The following is a 22500-nucleotide window of genomic DNA, read 5'->3' on the forward strand; positions in this document are numbered from 1 at the left end:
TTGAGTGAGAAAACAATGTTAACATTTAGCTAAACATCTGGGGACCCCCAAAATAATTTGGGGGGTCCCCCCTGTGGGTCCCGACCCATAGGTTGAGAACCACTGCCATAGGGTACCACTGCTGGTCATCAAATTATTGGCTTGGGAATGCGACAAAAACTAAAAGATATCCATGAATTCATGTCTCCATGCGGTGTGAACCATCCCTTTAAATGCATTATGTGCACTTTCAGCACCGTGGACAGCTCCTCATATAAACGACCCAAACACTTCCCAGTTTTTACGCATGTAGTTGTAGGAATCGGGGATCTTTGTGGTCTATGTGCATGTGTGCGATGTGCCTGTGTATTGTGTGTCTTTTATAGATCCTGTGTGTGGGGCCATCTGTATGATTGGACGATCGATAATCACACCAAGCTCCAGGATTGGTGCCATCCCTCCCAGTGACGATCATTGGTCCAATCAAAACCGTCCTGGGTCTTTCTGTCTGCTTTTAAAGTTCTGTAGCCTTAACATGTATTTTAGCACTACAGGACAGGTTAGAGGGCAGGTTCCAGTCTTTGTATTTCTGTTTGGTTATGTAAGAGTAGTGCAGTTAGATAGGATAGGATTTTTTTTTTTTTATATTCTTTTTATTAGGGGCACAAGTTTTTATACAAAAACAAAACGAAACAAACAGACAAACTAACAAAAAATAAAACAAAAAAATACAGTAATATTATCGCAACAACATCAACCTCAGCAAATGCACATCTTACAGTTCATGTCAAACAGTAGCCCCAGTTCTCAGCTGGGAAAACAGTGGGGACCATAGGTCCTGGAACACCCGTTCTCTGTTATGCTTTTCAAAAGTCAGTTTCTCCAGTGGTAGTAATTGAGCTAGTTGCTCCTGGAACATCCCAAAGGTGGGTGACAATTAGGATAGGATTTTTTTAATAGTTTTCTGTTTATTAGGTAGATAGGTCGATTTGGGGATTGTAGTGGTTAGGGAAGTGTTTTTTATTAGAGTTTATGTTTTGGTTTCTGCTCAGCCCAGCTCACCATTGCGCAATTTAGCACCTCTTATTCACTTTGGCTTGCACAAGATTTATGTTCACATAAAACATTACGTTTTGCATGATATCACCGTGCCATTGTTTAATAAACTGAAATAATTGTATTTTTGTTTGGAATGAGGAAAAATGTCACCCATCTCATTAACTAATAGTTTGCAGCCACTAGTGGGGGTTCTCAAATATAGGAGAATTTTGTAGCATCCTAGAGGTACCCTGCCTCCATACTTCTTTCTGACTTTTCTAGTTATGCATGCACTGTTAGTATACCCTAAATAACTGGTAGAGATTATTTTAATCATATATTTGCTCTAGCTTGAGATTGTTTTTAGTTTCCAGCGGTTGACACTATTACTAAAGTTCATAGGGAAATAAATCATTCCAATCAAATCATTTTCAAACAATTTTGCCATGAATTAAGAGTTTTTCACTGGTTTTAACTGCACTTACCGGCTCTTACTGTAACTTAGAAGTATCCAGTGTGTCATCTTTAAATTCATTAAACACAGTTCCAACCACCCAGATGATAGCTAGTATATAACTGCAAGGAGTTTACTATTGCCTGGATGGCATGGGACTGTGATGGCTTAATGTAACGGCTGCATTTCTGTCTGTATCCTTATATTAGTCTCCACCACAATCTTTTCTTCATATAGTGTGCCATCACCAATTTATGCCTCCTGTTTAGAGGTGAAAAAATGCTATGCAAATCCTCATAAATTGCAAGTGTATTAGTAAACCTAACTGAATGCTAAGCAAACTTCATGTCCTCCCGTTTTTGCTCTTAAATACACACACACACACACACACACACACACACACACACACACACACACACACACACACACACACACACACACACACACACACACACACACACACACACACACACACACACACATAGTAGTTCACCCCCAAAATGAAAAATCTTCTATTGATTACTCACACCTTGGAGACTTGAGTTCAATAATATTTTGGGGTTTTGGTCACATTCCTAAGACAATTATTTGATTACAATAAATGTACTGGATTTTGATTCCGGATCCATCCGGAATCAATGGGGGTACATTTACAACAGATTATTATTTTAGGAATGAGACATTTACAAAAAAAATATGTTATTGAACTCAAGTCTCCATTGTGTGAGTAATCAATAGAAAAAAAACATTGTGGGGGTGAATTACTCCTTTAACTCTTTGAGTGCCCCCTTTTTCACCACTAGAGGGCCCCAATGACCAGAGAATTCTACTTAGACAGTGCTGGTATATGCACAAGCCCTGCAGCCATGACATGCCTGAACACTTTCCTTTGTGCATGTACAGGAAGAGGATGAAGTTAGCTTGAAGTTAGCTATTGGCTACCAAGCATTTTAGAAGATCTATTTTCTGCAATTTAGCCTCGATTAAACCTTGCACACCTCATGCATGGGAAAAAAACAGAGAAGAATGAGCTCTAAAAAATCCAATGCAATCCTGGATTGCATTGGAGTGGATTTGTGCAGTTTGTTCACAGCTTTCAAACAAAAAAATCCGATTGGAAATCCGTTCAGGCATTCTTGAGATAATAGCCATTATGTTTTACATGTTATGTAAACAAAAATGGCTGCCCTGTATGTTAGATGGGGTTGTATGGGGGTGGAACATGCAAAATCGCGATTGAAATCATGTTCACCAGATTTGATGGGGTCCAAAAAAAAATTTTCAAAACATTTTTTTTCAATTTTTTTTTTTTTTTTTTTTTTTAAAGCCGAACTAGTTCGGGATCGGCACTCTGCGATACGCTAATAAAGCCGAACTAGTTCGGGATTGGCACTCAATGAGTTAAGAAGAATTTAGAATTCATAACTGCATTTATTCATAGCAAATAAATGTTTACAGGTTAAAAACAGTTAATCTGGCAGTGTGGTCATTGTTAAGGTCTCTGCTAGTCTGAGGAACAATGCTCTTTCTCTGTCTCTAGTGGCTTTGTGACAGAGCAGGCATTGGCCTGACCGCTGCGGCACATCCCACTGCTGGGATGATGTAGGTCTTTTAACATCCTTTTAGCTCTGCCCAAACACCCTCTCAAGTATGAGTCCTGCAGGAAGGGGGGTGAAGTCCCCACGGTGCGCTTGGCTGAGCGCACCACGCTCTGCAGGGCTCACTGGTCCCGGGGAGGAGCTATTCACCTCCACAAACGGTCAGAATGCTCGTCTGAGGTGCAGCCAAGTAGAAGGATTGTATCTTCAATGTCTCTTCTGTGAGTCATTGAATCCCCCTCAGGTGTCATGTGGTATATGCAGTCATGATTTAATTTGATTTATTTAATTGCTAGCAACCATCAAAGGTCGCTTGTCATGTAAAATATCTGCGATGAGCTCACTTTCAGAGTCACGACTCAGGGGTGATGTATCACCACACAGATGGAGTGTGTCAATACTACAAACTTCACATGCACGTAACACGCATACGTACATGCACACGCACATGGGGCGCACATACGCTTGCATAGCCTCTCTCTCTCTCTCTCTCTCTCTCTCTCTCTCTCTCTCTCTCTCTCTCTCTCTCTCTCTCTCTCTCTCTCTCTCTCTCTCTCTCTCTCTCTCTCTCTCCCTCTCTCTCTCTCACACACAAACACAGACAGACAGACAGACATACACACACACCCGCACCCGCTTCCTTTTGTTAGGGAGTCCGGGTGACACAGAGGTTAAACACTCGTCCACAACCGCAGAGACCATTGTTCACAAATGCAGCGGTGGTTTGTCCAGCTGGTTCAGGTTGTCCAATGTGGACAAACACAGTGCAGTGTTCACAGATGGGAAGCTGTTCAATGAACTAGCAACACCTGCTGATTTTGTCAATTTCGTGTCAAGAACCCCAAAACCGATATGTATTTGGCTGTGCCGTGGACCCCATATAGTCCCAGGGACCCCACAGGAGAAGATTTGTTAACATTAGTCTGTCATGGTAGCAACTCACTGATACATACAAAAGCAACAATATACATGGATGTTTGCTGTCAAGCTGCTCTACAATGAAATCAGAGAGAGAGAGAGAGAGAGAGAGAGAGAGAGAGAGAGAGAGAGAGAGAGAGAGAGAGAGAGAGAGAGAGAGAGACATTGGGGGTGGGGTTAGAAGACAGAGCGGAAGGTGGAGGCAGAACCTTTTTCATTCCAGAGAAATAGGTATCTGATGGTTTAGAGTTTTTCAGGATTTATGGGCAAGCGAGGCACTGTTTCAATATCAGCCCCATCTCCCTTCCTCCCTTCGCTCACCACCCCCCCTCTCTCTCACACACACAGACGCTCTGCGCTGTCCCATAGAGAATCTTCCTCCATTCGTCTCCCTCATTTTATCTGGCCTCCTTTTCCTTCTTGCCTTTTCCACCCCTATCTCGTTTCTCACAATGCATTTAAATGGGGTATTTAGAGATTCCAGTCCCCTCTGGCGTCCTCGCCACACCTTTTCCCAGGTAACACCCCCTACTCTGCCTATATCCTCCCTTCCCCCCTCTTTCTGTCTCTAACCCTATTGAAGGCAGTAGAGGGGGCAGGCGTGTCGTAGCAAATCCAAAAGCGAACAAATGTTCGCTTAAAAAATACATATATTCAAAGATTTGCACACAACTTTTCAAAAATAGCAGATCTATAAGCTCACAGCGTGGCACCGAGTGCCGCGCTGTGAGCTTGTATATCTGCTATTTTTCAATAGCTAAGGTATAAAATAATTAAGGCTCCCTCCACCTTGGGCCCTAGTACTGTAACTCAGTCCCACTTTTCCCCCCATTGTGACTCCGCTGAGAGGGGGGAGTGTTGCCCCTGGTAGCCCCAGAAATGAGTCTCCAGGGAGGCATGACAAACACGCAGAGGTTAGGCAACCTCCAGAGTTTAGACTATACTCTCTCACCCTCTCAAGACAAAATGACCACCTGGCGCCGCAACATGGTTTATTCCCCACTTTTTGAACGAGACAATGTTCATGCTTTCAGGTTATTTGTCAAATCTGGCAGTTATATGTAGTGAAAATGGAGTAATACTAAACAATCATGGACAGAGAGTGGGAAGGTGGCCCGGCGACACACACAGGGCCAGGGACGTGCTGGCCATTGGGAAAAGCGGGACAACTCCCGAACGGCCGGTTCATTCCCGTCCGTTCCAGGCCGGCCATTAGGAAAAAATGTAACTGTTTGCACAAAAGTAAAAATTAAACTGTTTGCACAAAAATAGTGGAAACAGCAGATCTACAAGCACACAACGCCTGGCACCGCGAGGCGTTGTGTGCTTGTAGATCGGCTGTTTTCACTAGTTTAAATCATTTTTAAAATGATAAATACTTAACGGTTTTGGACATACAAGGTTTCCACCCGACAACGATGAAATATAACTCTGTTATTGGCCCACTGGCTTGTCACTTTGTCACAAATCTTTGAGTAGCAGCAGCGGGGCCCAGCACGTCCCTGCACAGGGCACAGAATTTCTTGCTACACCGCCGAGTAGACAGCTGTTTTTCAAGGACCCATTTCACCGCATCTTTTTGTGCCTCGCTTTCGAACATGGAGACGTGCGATCGTCCCTTGAGACCGTGGCGCCCCAAAACTGAACAAGAATATCCCATAAAACGCAAAGCTATGATAAACGCGCAACCTGTTGACGGAGAGATCGTCTAAACTGGATCACCGCCTCCATCTGCTTCCAAGTGTTTACCGTGGCCTCCATTTCAATCTCTCGTGGTCACACAGATTCATTAAAATAAAAGGAGACAGTTCGCATGCTCTCCCCGTGTTTCCTAGGGTAGATACCCTCACAAAGACATGCAGTAATCCAGTCAGGTGAAAAGAAGCAACTTGGACTCCTCGTGCATAGAAGGAAGCATGAGGTCAGTCCGTTGTCTCCCCAGGCGCGGCAGAGGGAGAGCAGAGCCCAGGATTACATAGGCAATTAGCACTGGGTGAAAATGGGTTACAAAATCGTGGGATATACTGTAAATGATAGAAAAAATAAATAAAAAAGGAGACAGGAGAAAGAGAGTAAAAGAGAAGGAGAAAAAGAGAGAGTGTGTGTGTGTGTGTGTGTGTGTGTGTGTGTGTGTGTGTGTGTGTGTGTGTGTGTGTGTGTGTGTGTGTGTGTGTGTGTGGGTTTGCAATTGCTACCACGAGGGGACTTCCACATGATAGCACAGTCACGACATGGGGACTAAAAAACCATGTGGGCACCTAAGTATTAGTCCCCACATGAGAAGAGCGTTAAATCAATCCAGAACAATGAATTACTATGCCCAGAGCTTTTTTTTCAAATGGCACACAAGGTCTTTAATCTCTGAGTAGTGTGCTACTAGTGTGTTACAAGTGCTCCCCCCAGCGACCGCAAATGGTACTGCTATGGTGTGCTAATGTTACACACATTTAGCCAATGAGAAGCGACAGGCCAGTGACGTGCCAGACACGTGTCTCTTAGACGACAATTTCATTGGATTTGAGGCCGTAGGCCATTCATGCATACAATACGTCACTACATTACTGGAGTCTGGAGAACTTACCGGGAAATTTTCAACATTACATGCAAGTCACATCATTATAAACGATAAGGTAAGTTTACAAGTGATTCTGTATATATTTTATAGTAGGGTGACCCTGCATCTTGTGTTTAAACAGATCCACTGCACATATCTTATCAAGAATGAGACTTTTAACTTAAGGACTAAAAACTAAACGTTTTTTAGCTGGTGACAAAGTCACTGTGATGATCTGCATGTTGTAATGCAATACTGTCGATCATGTTTCTCGACATTATTTGCGTGGACAGACGATTTAAAGTCGCACAGCAGCGCAGATGAGATGTTTTTTTTTATATTTTAGTAGAAATACTGTGGCAGGGAGACGATAGAGAGAGAGGGAGGGGGGGCATGCAGCAGTTTCAGTTCGGTCACAGACAAGTTCTCCTCCCCTCCCCCACCGACCACAGCCAGTGCTAATCACTGCCTGGTGTGTTGAATTAACAAGTTTGTGCAAGGCACTGCAGACGTCTCCGTACTTCTCCCTCTTGTCATGGTAGCACAGGTAATTATTTGGCATGAATGTAACGTTAACAATATTTAAACATGCTGAATCATCAGCATTTGCTACTGTGTTCTCAACAGTATTTTCAATGTCTTTTTTATTTATTTTACTGATTTTTCTGGATTGACTTCTTTTCTAATGGGCCCATTCACTTTGGTTAGTATTGGAGAGTATAAACCTGAGTCTAAATCCGCCGTTCTGTTCTGGGAAAGAAGCCTAATTTATACTTCGCAGTACAAGGGTGTCGCAAATAAAATAGCAGACCTACAAGCTCACAACGCGTTGTGGATGCGTCGTGCTGGGAGCTTGTAGGTCTGTTTTTAAAAAAATCTTTTTTTATTTTTTTTTATAAAATGGCATAATCTTGGGTTATATTATTATAATAGCCTAATTAGGGGTCCTCAATAGGCGGACCGCGGTCCACGTCCGGACCGCGAGGCACCGCCGACCGGACCCAGGACGAATTATTAAAAAAAAAAAAAATACACGTTTTTTTTCCACTTTTCTTTGTATTCCACTTCATTGCATGCGCTCTGAAATCTGTGTGCGAGAGAGAGAGAGAACGGCACGCTGATTGGCTGATGCCGGGGTATGGGTTGTCATCTCTATGACAACGACTGATAGGCTGACGCTGATAGGCTGTTACCACCGCCTCTGTTCATTTCACACACTGGGTAGACTGAGTGCTTTCGAAGCTAACCTCGCCTACCAGCCTTTCTTTCGAAGCAGGCATCACGCAGCAGCAAAGGCAGCAGCAGCGATTAGTTGCAGGCTGTAAACTAGTTATAAATCAGTGGGTTTCATTCGCGCACAAGCACAACATCAACGTGAATACTTTTGCTGGATGAGGAATATAATCTTCTCTCCAGAGAGTTTTCGCGAGGTGCCTCTCTCTTTCTCCATGGATATGCAGCGAGCCGAGCAAATCAGTGGCGTCAGTTCAGAAAAAGGTAAGGTATGGCAACATGACTGGTGTCTTGCACGCGCGCCTTCGCGCACGTGCAAGACACCAGTCATGTTGCCATACCTTAGCAACAGGCACAATGAAAAGTACATTTTATTATTTCCCCCTGTAGCCAAGGTATGGCAGATGCATACCCCTGCCATACCCAATTGACGCCCCTGGGCCAAATCCAGCTGCGAGGCGAGCCACACGCATACTCGGAGCGGGGAGGCTCTCTCCGACGCGCGGCACCTTGTTTTCGGATCGATATTCACGTTGCGACACAAGCATAAACCATTCAAAGATTATCCCAGTTTGCTAAAAGAAACAAACACTCGCGCAAACAAATGATTGTTCAAATAACTAGCCGTGAAGTTATTCCCCCATAAAATTAAGCTTTATTCGTTGACATTATTGTACATTCACAAATAAAAAAAGACTATCGAGTTCATTGTCTGACGTTGATTGCTTAATGTATAGGCCTGCATAATAATGGCATTGTGTACTGTAGCTATTTACAATTGCAGTTTCTATTGGTCATCAGATGCATTGTCCTATAGCCCTTGTCATCTGTGACGATTTAAAGTCGCACAGCAGCGCAGATGAGATGATTGTTTTGATTGATTTGTGCTTCGCCATAGCACCGTACTGCGGGGTTGTTGCGTGTTGAAAATAGCAGATCATGATAAAATATAATAATCGCGGGACATCCGTTTTTATTGCAAAGGACTACATTAGCTTAGAGCATTGGTTCTCTAAGTGGGGTCTGAGGACCCCCAGGGGTCCTTGAGGGAGTTCTAGTGGGTCCTCAGCTAAATGATAGTAACCAAATGGACCCTTATGGGTATGTGCATGTGTTATTTTAAGTGGGAAATGTATGTTTTGCAATAATAATCTAAATCTACTAAATAACTAGTAGTTTTAAATATTTGTAGTGGAGTAAAAGTATTTTAAAGTTGACAACTATTGTGGGGGTGGTTTGACTTGATTTAGGGGTGTAGATAAGTACCTATTGTCCCACCCAACAATAATGTTCTCCCAGAATACAATAAGTTGGGTTGTTAGACCCAAAAATGTGTCTGTTTTCTTTGTGTTTACTTAATTATTAGACTTGTCATGAAGTATGTTACAAAATCATTGTAAACATCCAAAATGGGACCGTAATTTTTTGCTTGCGGCCCTTTGTATTTTGCTGAGTGGCCCCTGAGGCATCTTAAGTTGAGTAGCCCTGGTCTAAATTAATCAGTGTAAACGGCTCTCTGTAGGTCCAGCAGACAGGCGACTTCTCTGCTGCATCCTTATATATTCCTCTGTTGTATTGTTTTAAAAGTTTAAAGGTCTACACATTCTTCCAATGCATATCCAGGCCTTTTTGACGGATTGGAAGAGATTTCGAAGCTCTGGGTCCAACACAGAATTAATATTTAATGTGTAAAAATCCGCTGTATTTACATTAAAGTGAATGGGCCCATTAGAGGTGGCTGTGATACTGGTCGGAGGTTGAGGCGGAGAGGTTGGGAGGTATATGGGCATTCCCATATATATCCTTAATATTGATTACAATATCCTTAATAATGTCCTTAATATTGACAACATAGGAATCTCCATATATGGGCATAAAACGTACGTAAGTAATGCCAAGTAGGGCCTTGGTTCCCAAACAATGGGTCGGGACCCATCTGAGTTCCCCTCCTACATATTGTTCCTAAATAGATCAAAATAGCAATCAATGTCATGATTTTCAAACAAATTAAAGTATTCATTCCAAGAATGTCTAATTTATATTTTGGGTCACTGGCTAACAAGTTTGGGAACCACTGTGTTAGAGCACACTGGTAGGGCATTGATTGACTTAAGCATAACAGACACTAGCATTGAGCCCTGATGGACCCATCCCAGGAGTTTGACACCCCCTCCCCTTTTGTATTTATAGTTTGAGTCTACAGAAACAGGATCAAGACGATGGTCAGGAAGCTGGATGACCCGGCAAAATGGTGAGAGGCATTAGCAAATATTAGCATAAGAGGTTCTTGCGATATACCATACCTGTATTTATGTGTTGACTGATTGGTTTGTTACGTAAAAGGGTCTTAAAAGGTGTACTAAACCTGCTTTTTTGCTTTCCAGGACTTTTGTGTAGGAGAGCGTGTCTTGGCCCAGTGGACAGACTCTCGCTACTATTCAGCAAAAGTAACCAAAGTCAACGAGAGAGGTTTGAATCACTGAAACGCATGTCACAAAGACAGTGTTGTAAATGGCAAAACACACATTAACCGCTACTTTAGACATAGGCTATTTGAAAGAAGCCGATCTACAAGCTCACATTAAGCTAACATTGAGCTTGCAGATGCTCTATTACATCTGGGTACTTATCACCACTGCATGATGGCATAAAGTAGACATAGTTTTAGTGATAAATATGTCCATGTTTCTCTGTGTGTTGACAGCAAGGACATGCACTGTGAAATACTATGATGGGGCGGTGTGTTCTGTCAAGAATGTGAACATTAAAAGAAAGCTGCCAAAAAACAAGACCAAGAAGTCAAGGTAGGTCACCGAGACTCAAGACAAACGCCACTGAGACATGTTGAACAAAGACAAAATCCAATTAGTACTGTTCAATTAGGGATTTTAAGCCTTTAAAAAAAAGAAAAGATGCACCAGCAAATGTATTCACCCTGCCTTAATTTTATTTGCAGCCCCTCCAAACTATGTCCAAAAAAAGAGAATCATGCTCTGCGTAAGAATTAAACACGATATTTTGTAGTGGTTGTTGCTAGATTATGATATCCGTAAAGGGGTTTAACCTAGAATTGCAAATCACTGCTCTAACCCGTTCTGCTCTCTGGTTTTAGAGGATTTTCAAGAATAATAAGTAATACTTAGGAAAGCGATTAAGTGAATGGGGAGATGACTTTATTGTCCTGCCTCTGCAGAAAGAAAGTGGTGAAAGCTCCATCTGTGACCCCACCTGCCCTCACAGCACATGAAGAGCCAGACCCCTTATCGAGTGAGTCACATAGTTTGCTATATCAGTGCGTTGTAGTCCTTGTGTTGGCACACGTATAGCAACTCAATTGTTCTTTTGTGACTTGCATGTAATTCTTACAGCTCAGGGAAGGCCAGAGTCTTCACAACATGCTCTCTGTGTCGTCAAACGCCCCAGTGATGATGCCGTGACCCTCACCGGAAGGCCAGAGTCTTCACAACGTGCTCTCTGTGGCGTCAAACGCCCCAGTGATGACGCAGTTACCCTGACCAAGCCTTCCTCTGCCCCACAATTATACACAGCACCTGAGAAACAGCCAACCTCCACAGCGAGAGAAAGAAAGACCCTCTCCGCAGGTAAGCACAGATGGCAAACTTAACCCATTTAGGCCTGAACACATTATGACGCAATATTTTATGCTTTAACTATTGAAAAATAGCAGATATACAAGCTCACAGCGCGGCACCGAGTGCCGCGCTGCGAGCTTGTAGATCTGCTATTTTTGAAAAATCGTGAAAATTAGATTTTTGACCCGATTACATAAGTGTCTTTTGAATCCTTCTAAGATTTTTTTGAAAAAACGATGTTTGTATGTCAACAATCTGGCCAGCCATCGTCAAAGAAAAGGTCCTTATCATTTAACTGGAGCTCAGTTAGTCTGTTCTTGAGAGACTACTATGTCAGTGGTTCTCAAACCTTTTCATGTGAAGGAACCCCAAAATGATATTTTTTGATGCTTCTTCTCATTCCTACAGCTCAGGGAAAGCCAGAGTCTTCACAACGTGCTCTCTGTGGCGTCAAACGCCCCAGTGATGACGCAGTTACCCTGACCAAGCCTTCCTCTGCCCCACAATTCTACACAGCACCTGAGAAACAGCCAACCTCCACAGCGAGAGAAAGAAAGACCCTCTCCGCAGGTAAGCACAGATGGCAAACTTAACCCATTTAGGCCTGAACACATTATGACGCAATATTTTATGCTTTAACTATTGAAAAATAGCAGATATACAAGCTCACAGCGCGGCACCGAGTGCCGCGCTGCGAGCTTGTAGATCTGCTATTTTTGAAAAATCGTGAAAATTAGATTTTTGACCCGATTACATAAGTGTCTTTTGAATCCTTCTAAGATTTTTTTGAAAAACCGATGTTTGTATGTCAACAATCTGGCCAGCCATCGTCAAAGAAAAGGTCCTTATCATTTAACTGGAGCTCAGTTAGTCTGTTCTTGAGAGACTACTATGTCAGTGGTTCTCAAACCTTTTCATGTGAAGGACCCCCAAAATGATATTTTTTGATGCTTCTTCTCATTCCTACAGCTCAGGGAAAGCCAGAGTCTTCACAACGTGCTCTCTGTGGCGTCAAACGCCCCAGTGATGACGCAGTTACCCTGACCAAGCCTTCCTCTGCCCCACAATTCTACACAGCACCTGAGAACCAGCCAACCTCCACAGCGAGAGAAAAAAAGACCCTCTCCGCAGGTGAGCACAGATGGCAAACTTAAGACACAGGGAAGCATAACTGGCACACAGGGGACACTGACTATCTAAAACAGAAAAACGTGGCACATCATTTCAAAAAGGTTGCTGGCCTGTGTTAGTACATTGTAGCCTTTGTGTTAGAAAGAACTGCCTTTGGGGCTCCTATAGTAACTCAAATGTACATATCTGATGCTCTTTCTGATTCCTACAGCTCGGGGAAGGAATGAGCCTTCAGATGGTCATCTCCAGCTCAGATCCAGGCGCTCACGTGACAACTCTCTGCCTCCCCCCCTGCTCCAGCAAACATATATGGATTATCCTCATGGACACCACAATTGCATCTACTTGCACAGAGAAGCTCGAGTGATGATACCATCGGTGGACTTAGGAGGATGGTCACCTTCTTGGTATTTTTTCCTCTGACTTCAACTCTGGAGAAGTATTTGCACAGACTTTGTTCAAGGTCAGAGAGAGCATAATTTATGTCTTCGTGACTTTCCTTTTGAACCCTTGACAGGAATGCAGATAGCTTCATTTTGGACAACTCCCCTTGTCTTCTCCTGTTGAACAGGAGAACCTGAGTAAGAGTTACCAAGGTCAGCTTCCTGTAGTTCTCCAACGTCTCTGCACACTTCAAGGCCTCAAAATCCTGCTGCTGCTGCTTATTCAGGAAATCATGTAGTCGTTTCACATCCTCTGTAAGGGGCAGTAGCAAAGGGGTATTATAGTTTGCCTCATCGAGTTTCCTGTGACAGTTCCCTGCTACCAACTCATTCCACTTTGCATCATAGACTTCTTGGAAGTTTTTTGCCTTTTCCGCAAGTGCTTTGTCCCCAGTGATAAGTGCGTTACCCTGCATGATCATAGCGATTCTTTTCAGGCTTTGTCCAAGCTTTAATGGAAGTGAGAGGGCCTCTTCGCTCCTTGTGTTTGTTACCGATGTGTGTAACACTGCCTTCACCAGCTCATAAAAGTTTTTTGGCATGACATATTCCGCGATACTTTTAAAAGGTGTTACATCCTTGCCATAGAAAACGAGTCGACCAAGAGACCTCATGCCTTGTCTTACATATTCGTGTTTTGAGGGATCATATCCATGCTTATTGAACCGATACTCTCCAAATTTCAAAATCCAAGGGTCTGATTTAACTGTACAAGCAATGTCATCCTTTTTCATCTTACATACCAATGCCCAGAGTTCTTTGCTAACCGTGCTAGAGTGGGGTAAGGCAGCAGCACAGAGGTCTTGAACTGGAGTTCTACCTGGTAGGGCTTTCTCATGGGCTGATCTAGCAATGCAAGTGCGAAAGTGTCTCCACATTGCATGCTTAGGGTGTAGTCCTTGGCAGTACGCACAGGGCAAGTAGACGTTCCCTTGTTCTTATTTTTGTGGCTGCTTCTGCACAACCAAACTACCGCGACCCTCTTCCAAAACTTTGCAATTATATGCAAAGTTTCCTTGATTACGGAGTAATTGCAAATGATTACGCCTTTCTTTAGAGCCCTTAGGAAAACTCATTGCTAATGCTACTTCTTTCTCCTTTATGTGAACCTGCTCCAAGTGCCTTGCCATTTTGATGTACAACACAAAACCAACAGTATTGTTTCTTGTTGTACAGACAAGATCCATCCACTTTCTTTTCCACAGCTGGAACGGACACGGAGGGTTTTTGGTCACTACCGATGGTTGCTTCTTCTCTACCGGGATATTCATGCCTCTTCTGTGTCGTATCTTCCGAGACTACTTACTACTATACAAGCTCCAAAGGCAGTTCTTACTAACACAAAGGCTACAATGTACGAACACGGGCCAGCAACCTTTTTGAAATGATGTGCCACGTTTTTCTGTTTTAGATAGTCAGTGTGCCATGTCAGTCATTTAATGACACCCATCAAATAAACCCTTCAATGTCCCCAATTCCCACCTGTGTGCCAGTTATGCTTCCCTGTGTCTTAAGTTGGCCATCTGTGCTCACCTGCGGAGGGGGTTGTTCTTTCTCTCGCTGTGGAGGTTGGTTGGCTCTCAGATGCTGTGTATGATTGTGGGGTAGCGGAAGGCTCAGTGAGGCTCACCGCATTATCACTGGGGTTCATGTCCACATGAACATTTACATTTGTAAGTTTACATAACTAACTCATGACATGACATGAATGTAAAACCGAATGCTTCCCATTAAATGTATTTGTATTTCTCCCTGTTTGCTTGGTTTCTGTTTTAATACCAATAATAGCGATTCAAAGCAGTTGTCCCCAAAACCACACGTACAGTCTGTCAAATTGCCCCTATGATCACGGCAGCAGCGCTGATCCTACACTTTAGCTGCACTATTTGCATGCTTGTGCCCCGGTAGTTGTCACAATCAAGTTGGTTACGCTTCTTGAATAGGTCCATCAGGTTCTGTTTCTTTTCCAGCCTTTAGCTGGTGGTCAATCACATGTTGGACCTCTAGCATTGTGATAGGATCATCTAGCAGTGGCATCTTGACATATGATTATAGTACATGCCATTGCTACCTTCAAGCGGCTATTTCACCTTGTCTCCACATATAGTGTTCAAATCACCCACCCATGAATGTTCGTCATAGGGTGAGGGCCCAGACTGCAATCACTTTATATCAGATCAAGTTTCATGACATGAAGTCCCCAGACAGAGTAACATCTGAAACTGTTATGGAGTGTTGTCCCCAGAAAGAATGGACTATATGATGGAGTGTCATGACATGGAGTCCCCAGACAGAGAGTAACATCTGAAACTGTTATGGAGTGTTGTCCCCAGAAAGAATGGACTATATGATGGAGTGTCATGACATGAAGTCCCCAGACAGAGAGTAACATATGAAACTGTTATGGAGTGTTGTCCCCAGAAAGAATGGACTATATGATGGAGTGTCATGACATGGAGTCCCCAGACAGAGAGTAACATCTGAAACTGTTATGGAGTGTTGTCCCCAGAAAGAATGGACTATATCATGGAGTGTCATGACATGAAGTCCCCAGACAGAGAGTAACATATGAAACTGTTATGGAGTGTTGTCCCCAGAAAGAATGGACTATATGATGGAGTGTCATGACATGGAGTCCCCAGACAGAGAGTAACATCTGAAACTGTTATGGAGTGTTGTCCCCAGAAAGAATGGACTATATGATGGAGTGTCATGACATGAAGTCCCCAGACAGAGAGTAACATATGAAACTGTTATGGAGTGTTGTCCCCAGAAAGAATAGATTATCTGAGTGTTATTGCGACCAAAGTTTGCGGTTTGATGTAAAAACCTCCAGATCTTGTCTGTGCGTGTATGTCCCCATCACACTTGTGATGTCACTCTGACATCACTGTTCTTACATAACCCTGACATCACTGACCTAGATGTAGGACTGTTAAGACATCACTGTCAGATCAATGTTGTGAAATCACTCTGACTCTTAAAGATGTAGGGGATCTCCAGATAGGTCATCACTGTCAGATCAATGTTCTGAAATCACTCTGACTCTTAAAGATGTAGGGGATCTCCAGATAGGTATGCCCATATCTGGAGATCCCTGATGTCCTCAATGACCAAGTATAGGACTCCCCTTTATGCTCATACCATATGGAGATCCCTGATGTCCTCACTGACCAAGATGTAGGACTCCCCTTTATGCTCATACCATATATGGAGATCCCTGATGTCATCAATATTAAGCCCATATCTGGGAATGCCCATATATGGACATATTGTAGTCATAAAGTCAGAAAGGGAACTGGAACTCGAACATCTGGAACTGTTATGGAGTGTTGTCCCCAGAAAGAATGGACTATGTGATTGGAGTCCCCAGGAAGTCTGGCATCTGAAGTGTGCTATGGTGTCCCCAGAAAGGTGTAATGTAACATGTGGGTTCCCAAATGGGAGGATTCAGTCAGGTCTGGGGGGGAAAGTATTGAATATTTCTGAATTAATGTGATATTCTGATTCCTGATGTTTTTCTGAGCATGCATGATTTTTCTCAGAGGCGTACCATGTCTAGAAAGGGGAGTTCCCACACGGTAATGTAAACTCATGAGTCCCCAGAATGTAGCCTTTGCAAGTCTGTGTGTGTGTGTGCGTGCGTGCGTCTTGTATTGGGTGACAGAATGATGTTCAGTACCGTGGATAGAGCTGAAAGACTCACCATTCAGCTCCAAGGACAGAGATGATACCATTTGACCAGCCACAGTAAGACCCCTCTGTACAGCATGTGTGTGCGTGTACACAGTAAAATCTTCGATTTTAGGCGACTAAATCTACAGTTGATTTAGTCAACTGAAATGTATTTTGGCAGGCCTTGGTGGCATCATAATGACTGATTTTACGCGTGCTGAAAATAGCCGATCTACAATCTGAAAGCAACCAAACATAAAATTACTCTCTTCTCGACTAGTCCCTCCCTAACGTTTTAGTCTAGTTTTTATTTTGTTTGATGAAATTGTCAATATATTTAGTCTTAGTTTTAGTCATCAAAGAAAAAACTTAGTCGACATAGTTTTAGTCGACGAAATTAACACCGATGAACACTGAGGATTTGACTGTGTGCTGTACCTGAACCCAGAGGGCTCATAAAGTTGATCACCAGAAGAAACTTGAGTGAGAGTGTGAGAGGGTGCATAATATTTGATTCCTCTTACCTAGCCGCGGGTCGAACTGCCTCATCTGAACTTCTTCGACGCAGTCCGCTGGGAACCAGCCAGTCCTGCCTTTAACCGTGCCTTCCCAGAAGCCACCTTCTCCTATACTCAGCACTGTGCAGGGAACAAGAGAGAGGAGGAGAGAGAGGCGGTTATTATAAGCAGCATGCAGGCACAGACTACTCTAAATCACACTAGGTCATGACCATCAGTGACATTACAAATACAAGTTTTCATGCGCTGCATCTATGGAATAGCTTTTAAGAAACAATATCTGTTCAGTGTCTTGTACCCTTGAGCCATTTGGAAACTATTTCACTGACTCAACGTGTGAGTCCATATTTTATTATAATGCAATGTAATGATTGTACAGGTGTCGCACTTATTTTACTTCATGATAAGGATTGCATTTATTACATTTTTTTGGGTGCCCAAATATAAATGAGGCTCCAGTTTAATGTGGTCTTTGTAGAGGATTAGCAGGTTTCCTGCAAATGTTGTTTAATACACATGAATACCCCTATACTGTACCTACATAGACACATACTGTACACCAATTCTCTCTGTGCCTTTAAAAACAACATACACTCGCACGCACGCACGCACACATACACACAAAATCTCATGTCCGGGCACACACACACATACACGCACATAACATAAGTCTGGCTGGGCCCATGGATTGTCCTCTCTCAATACAAACACACACACTTTATCCTACTGCATGTACTGTATATAACATACATCCTTTATACCCACACACTTCTCTCTCCTTGTTCGTGAGGCTGGTGAGAAAGGACTGCTTGGCGAGAGATTGATGGAGAGAGAGATACAGAGAGAGAGAGAGAGAGAGAGAGAGAGAGAGAGAGAGAGAGAGATGGGAGATTCCTTCTACATGCACGTTGGGTAATTAGAGATGAATGTATAGTTGATATTGATCTTCCCTGCAGGACTGCACCAGAGCACTCATTTCTGCAATACTCATCCATTACTCTGAGAAGCTAACACACACACGCACACGCACGCACGCACGCACACACACACACACACAGCAAATCCTCTCTCAGATCCCCAGCTGGAACTGAAGCTGTGCCTGAGTGAGCCCTTCTCCTTGCGCCCGTTGCTAGGCTACGGCAGTGCGGTGTTGTGTTATTGGCTCCATGGTGAGGACAAGCCACCGCTCTGCTACACCATAGGACACACATACTGTAGTGTAGGACATGGCACGCTAACGTGACCCAGGGGCAGGGGTGACACACCAAATCCTGGGCCCTGGGTACAAGGATTCACTTCAATTAGTTTGTGCTTTAACCATAGAACAATAGCAGATATACAAGCTCACAGCTTGTAGATCTGCTGTTTTTGAAAAACCATGAACTTTTTTTTATCTTTAAATATTTCAAATATGTCTAAGGTTTCTATGTCAGTGGTGCTCAACGTTTTCATGTCAAATATAATATAATATATATTTTGACATATATATATTTAATATGTCAAAATATGTATTTGGCCACGGACCCTCATCTCAAAATATTTAATTCTGTTTCTGTGATGCACGCGGAAGTGTGCTTCAGAATTCCGGAAGCAATTGCCTTAAAAATTGCCAGTCCTTTTTTTACAGACACCCCAGAGCCAGAGGAGGCAACTACCTTTCTATGTCTATGGCTGTGACCACTGAGGCTGCTGTAAGATATCAGGTGGCAGCAACAGACAGAGCATGTGAAAACATGATGTTGACAACAGTTCAGATACAGTTTTTGGGGAAGCCTAGGAGCTATATGGCCAAAACACAATATCGCCTTCAATATATACGCTGCTGTAGAAGTTAGAGATAACTGTAAGACTGACATGCCGTATAATGCATCTCATCAAAGAGATAATGATCAACAAAACGGTTAGGCCCATCTATTTTATAGTTCGCTGTTCTCTTACACTGCATGAACTTTTAGGCTGCAGTGCTCAAAAGCAAATGCATGCTTATTTTTCAGTGAATCAATCTGGACTCTCCCTCAAACTTGAAAAATGTAAAACAAAGTAAGTAACCATTCCAGCGGTAGTTGGCTTGCCTCAACTATACTGTGATATCCTATATTAAAATAGCCTAAAATAGAATATAATCCAAATTACCGGTAGTTTTCCAAGCATTGTTGAAAGATACAGTACACAAGTATATATTTGATATTTCAAAACAAAAAATTGTTTCAATGCTATTTGAGAACTGTATATCACTGGTGTCAAGTGGAAATCTTGGATGTACTGACATCCCTCTTTTGGCCATGTTATTATAGGCAAGCATTTGCAAAGATTTTCTGTATTTCTCAAAAATAGATCACAGTGTGACGCAACACAACGAGAGCTTGTAGCTCAGCTATTTTTTGGTACTTTAGCATGACACCGATATACAGTATGACACAGTATAGATTATGGCATTTAAATAAATATATGAAATATGGGGATACAAGGTTTCTGCCTGACAGCAACAATACCACGGACGTGCAAAGAATGTCAGAGAGGCAGGGGCTGAGATTTCTAAAAGGGCCTTTTGGTGAAAATATCGAAAATAGCAGGCCTTAAGCTCACAACGCGTTGTGAGCTTGGAGGTCGGCTATTTCCGGTGCTTGATACCGCACTGAACTAAGCATAATCAAGTCAATACTGGAGATGTGGCGTAACAGCATGGATTGCTACCAGGGGTGTTGTTGCCTGGATTATTCATGAAGCATTCCCGGAACAGAAAGATCCCATGATTGGCCGCTAGTTGCGCTGTTTCCCCCCGCGAGGTACCAAAAATTATATTTCTCCATTGGACCCCTTAATAAACTTAGTCATAAATACTTGGTTCCTGTCGCTAGTAAAAAACTGCCTTTCAATCACCATGATATGCGTTTTGTGCAATATGGTCCCATTTATGTTAAAATTGATGATAAAGTTGCCGGCGGCTTCGCACTGTCCATGTTTTTTTACAGTCTATGATTGCTACACAGACAAGGCAATTCTTACAACATAAGATGTTGCATTGAAATTCAGGAGAGCTTGGAAAAGGCAATTCTCTTGAATGCTGCCTTCAGGTAAGGCATGGAAAGAGGTCATTTGCATTTCCTTCACCATAGTAAAACTGCATTCATGGCCTGGAGAGGGCACTTTTTTACAGACGGATAAAAGGGCAGGGGCTCAAGCCCCCTTTGATGTCTACGTGTGCACGTGGCTGAACAATCTATTTCTCAGCACTGCGCCCTGGCTGAGATCCACACAGAGGGATGCCACTTGAAGAGAGGTCTGCGTATCGACTCCATGAGTTCTCAACACTCAGAGGATACACTGGCTCATCCACACTCTGATCTCTGCTTAACACCACTTTCCCTGTCCCATCTCCTGAGAACAAAATCTCTGTCTCTGTCTGGCTCTTGTCCCTCAAGTAGTTCCTATTTGCCGCTCTCTCTTTCTCACATACTTGCTGTGTCCTTGTTTCTCTCCGGCCAAGTCCCTCTCTCTGGTCCAGATTTAAATACATCAAAGTGTGCAGCGCAAATTGCCCTGCGCTTGCAAGTGCAATTTATGCTGGCAAAAGTACTGCACTTGGAATTAAGGTGGCAACTCATTTATGCAATCTTGAATTTCTGTGTTTGAAGCAGAGCTTAATGGACAAAGTAGACTGGTGAATTTGGAGCCCTCATCCAGCTCAATTATAATAATAATTAAAAGAAGAAAAAAAAATCTTTGATGCTGAAGTAAAAGAACACAAAAGAACATTTTGGAGATCCAACCAAGAGAAAACTGAATTTTGGAAAACACGTTACTTTAAAGGTCTTTAAAGAAAATGTACCTTTTTTCTTTAAAAATGTTTTTAACATAAATTATAATTCAAATCTAGTGCTTTGCCAATTATTTGGGGATCCACTTGCAATACCCTCGCGGTGCACCAGTGGGCCTGGACCCGCAGGTTGAGCTACAGTATAGACTCGCTAGATTCTAATCTAGATGATATTGCTGGTATGAACCTTGTGCGGGAGATGCAAGGTCCTCTTTGATGTCATAGATTATTTTAAGCCATATGTTTTGATTATTTCTTGCTCGTCTCGTGTCACAGAGATCCATCAGCAAACGGTGTCTCGTTGCTGCATGAACTGTCATCACCACCACAAGCTTCCTTCATGGCGGAGAATAAATTATGCAGCACGGTTCACAGTCTTCTTCACTCTCCCCCATGCAGTCTTCTTTTTCTCTCTCTGTTTAATCCTTTTAGGCATAGAATTATTGAATGCTTTAACCAGTGAAAAATAGCAGATATACAAGCTCGCAGCGCGGCACCGAGTGCCGCGCTGCGAGCTTGTACATCTGCTATTTTTTGAAAAAGTTGTGAAAATGTGTGCAAATCTTTGAATATATGTATTTTTAAAGCGAACGTTTGTAAATCAAATTTTGCTTCTGGGTGGTCCCTGGAACTAAATATTTTGAGATGGAGGTTCGAGGCCAAATACATATCATTTTGGGGGTCCTTCACGTGAAAAGGTTTGAGCAACACTGACATAGTAGTCTTTCAAGAACAGACTAACTGAGCTCCAGCTAAGTGAAAAGGACCTTTTCTTTGATGACGTTTAGCCAGATTGCTGACACAGAAACATAGGTTTTTCAAAAAACCTTAGAAGGATTCAAAAGACACTTATAGAATAGAATAAAAATGTTCACGATTTTTCAAAAATAGCAGATCTGCAAGCTCGCAGCGCGGCACTCGGTGCCGCGCTGTGAGCTTGTATATCTGCTATTTTTTAATAGTTAAAGCATAAAATAATAATACACAATAATGTGTACCCGTTCTGACCGGCTTAATCCTCTCTCATGTCTTGACCTCTCCCACCCCCTCCCTGCCCGTGTGTCTATCTGTCTGTCAGCGTGCCTCCCTCCCTACGCCACCCTGTCGCTGGAGGAGGAGACGGCTGTCGGCTGTCTCCGTCAGGTCTCTGCTCCCCCATCGACAACATGGAGGAGAAGAATAGACCTCAGATTGATCTACTGACCCCCTCCCCCATTTACCATTACTCATCCATTACTGGTCAACTGTCCCTGACTCAGACTGAGAGCACAGACAGGCATGAGTGAACGAGAGAGCGAGAGAGAACACGCACGCACACACACACACACACACACACACACACACACACACACACACACACACACACACACACACACACACACACACGCACACGCACACGCACACAAGCACTCTCTCTATCTCTCTCTCTCACACACACACACACACACACACACACACGCTCGTTAACTCACACACAGTCATTAATTACATTAGAACACACCCAAGGCACCCATGAAAATGCAGAAATAAAGGCAGGAACTGGCTGGCT

The 22500-nt window shown here is 43.0% G+C and overlaps 1 protein-coding gene across 5 annotated transcripts in view; it reads right to left on the reverse strand.

The window, feature by feature from the left end:
* The window catches only part of shank3a (SH3 and multiple ankyrin repeat domains 3a), a 453580-nt gene that overhangs the window by 84775 nt on the left and 346305 nt on the right, over positions 1 to 22500 (reverse strand). For all 5 annotated transcript variants that reach the window (XR_013962530.1, XM_080737440.1, XM_080737438.1 and 2 more), the window contains exon 16: positions 17141 to 17254. Coding sequence is in view for 4 of the 5 variants with exons in the window: in XM_080737440.1 (XP_080593566.1) it covers positions 17141 to 17254 (114 nt within the window). In the remaining variant the exon portion in view is untranslated. The remainder of the gene's footprint in view (positions 1 to 17140; positions 17255 to 22500) is intronic.

The sequence above is a fragment of the Nannobrachium achirus genome (genome assembly GCF_963921795.1).
Source record: "Nannobrachium achirus genome assembly, chromosome: 11".
In the NCBI taxonomy this organism is placed as follows: domain Eukaryota; kingdom Metazoa; phylum Chordata; class Actinopteri; order Myctophiformes; family Myctophidae; genus Nannobrachium; species Nannobrachium achirus.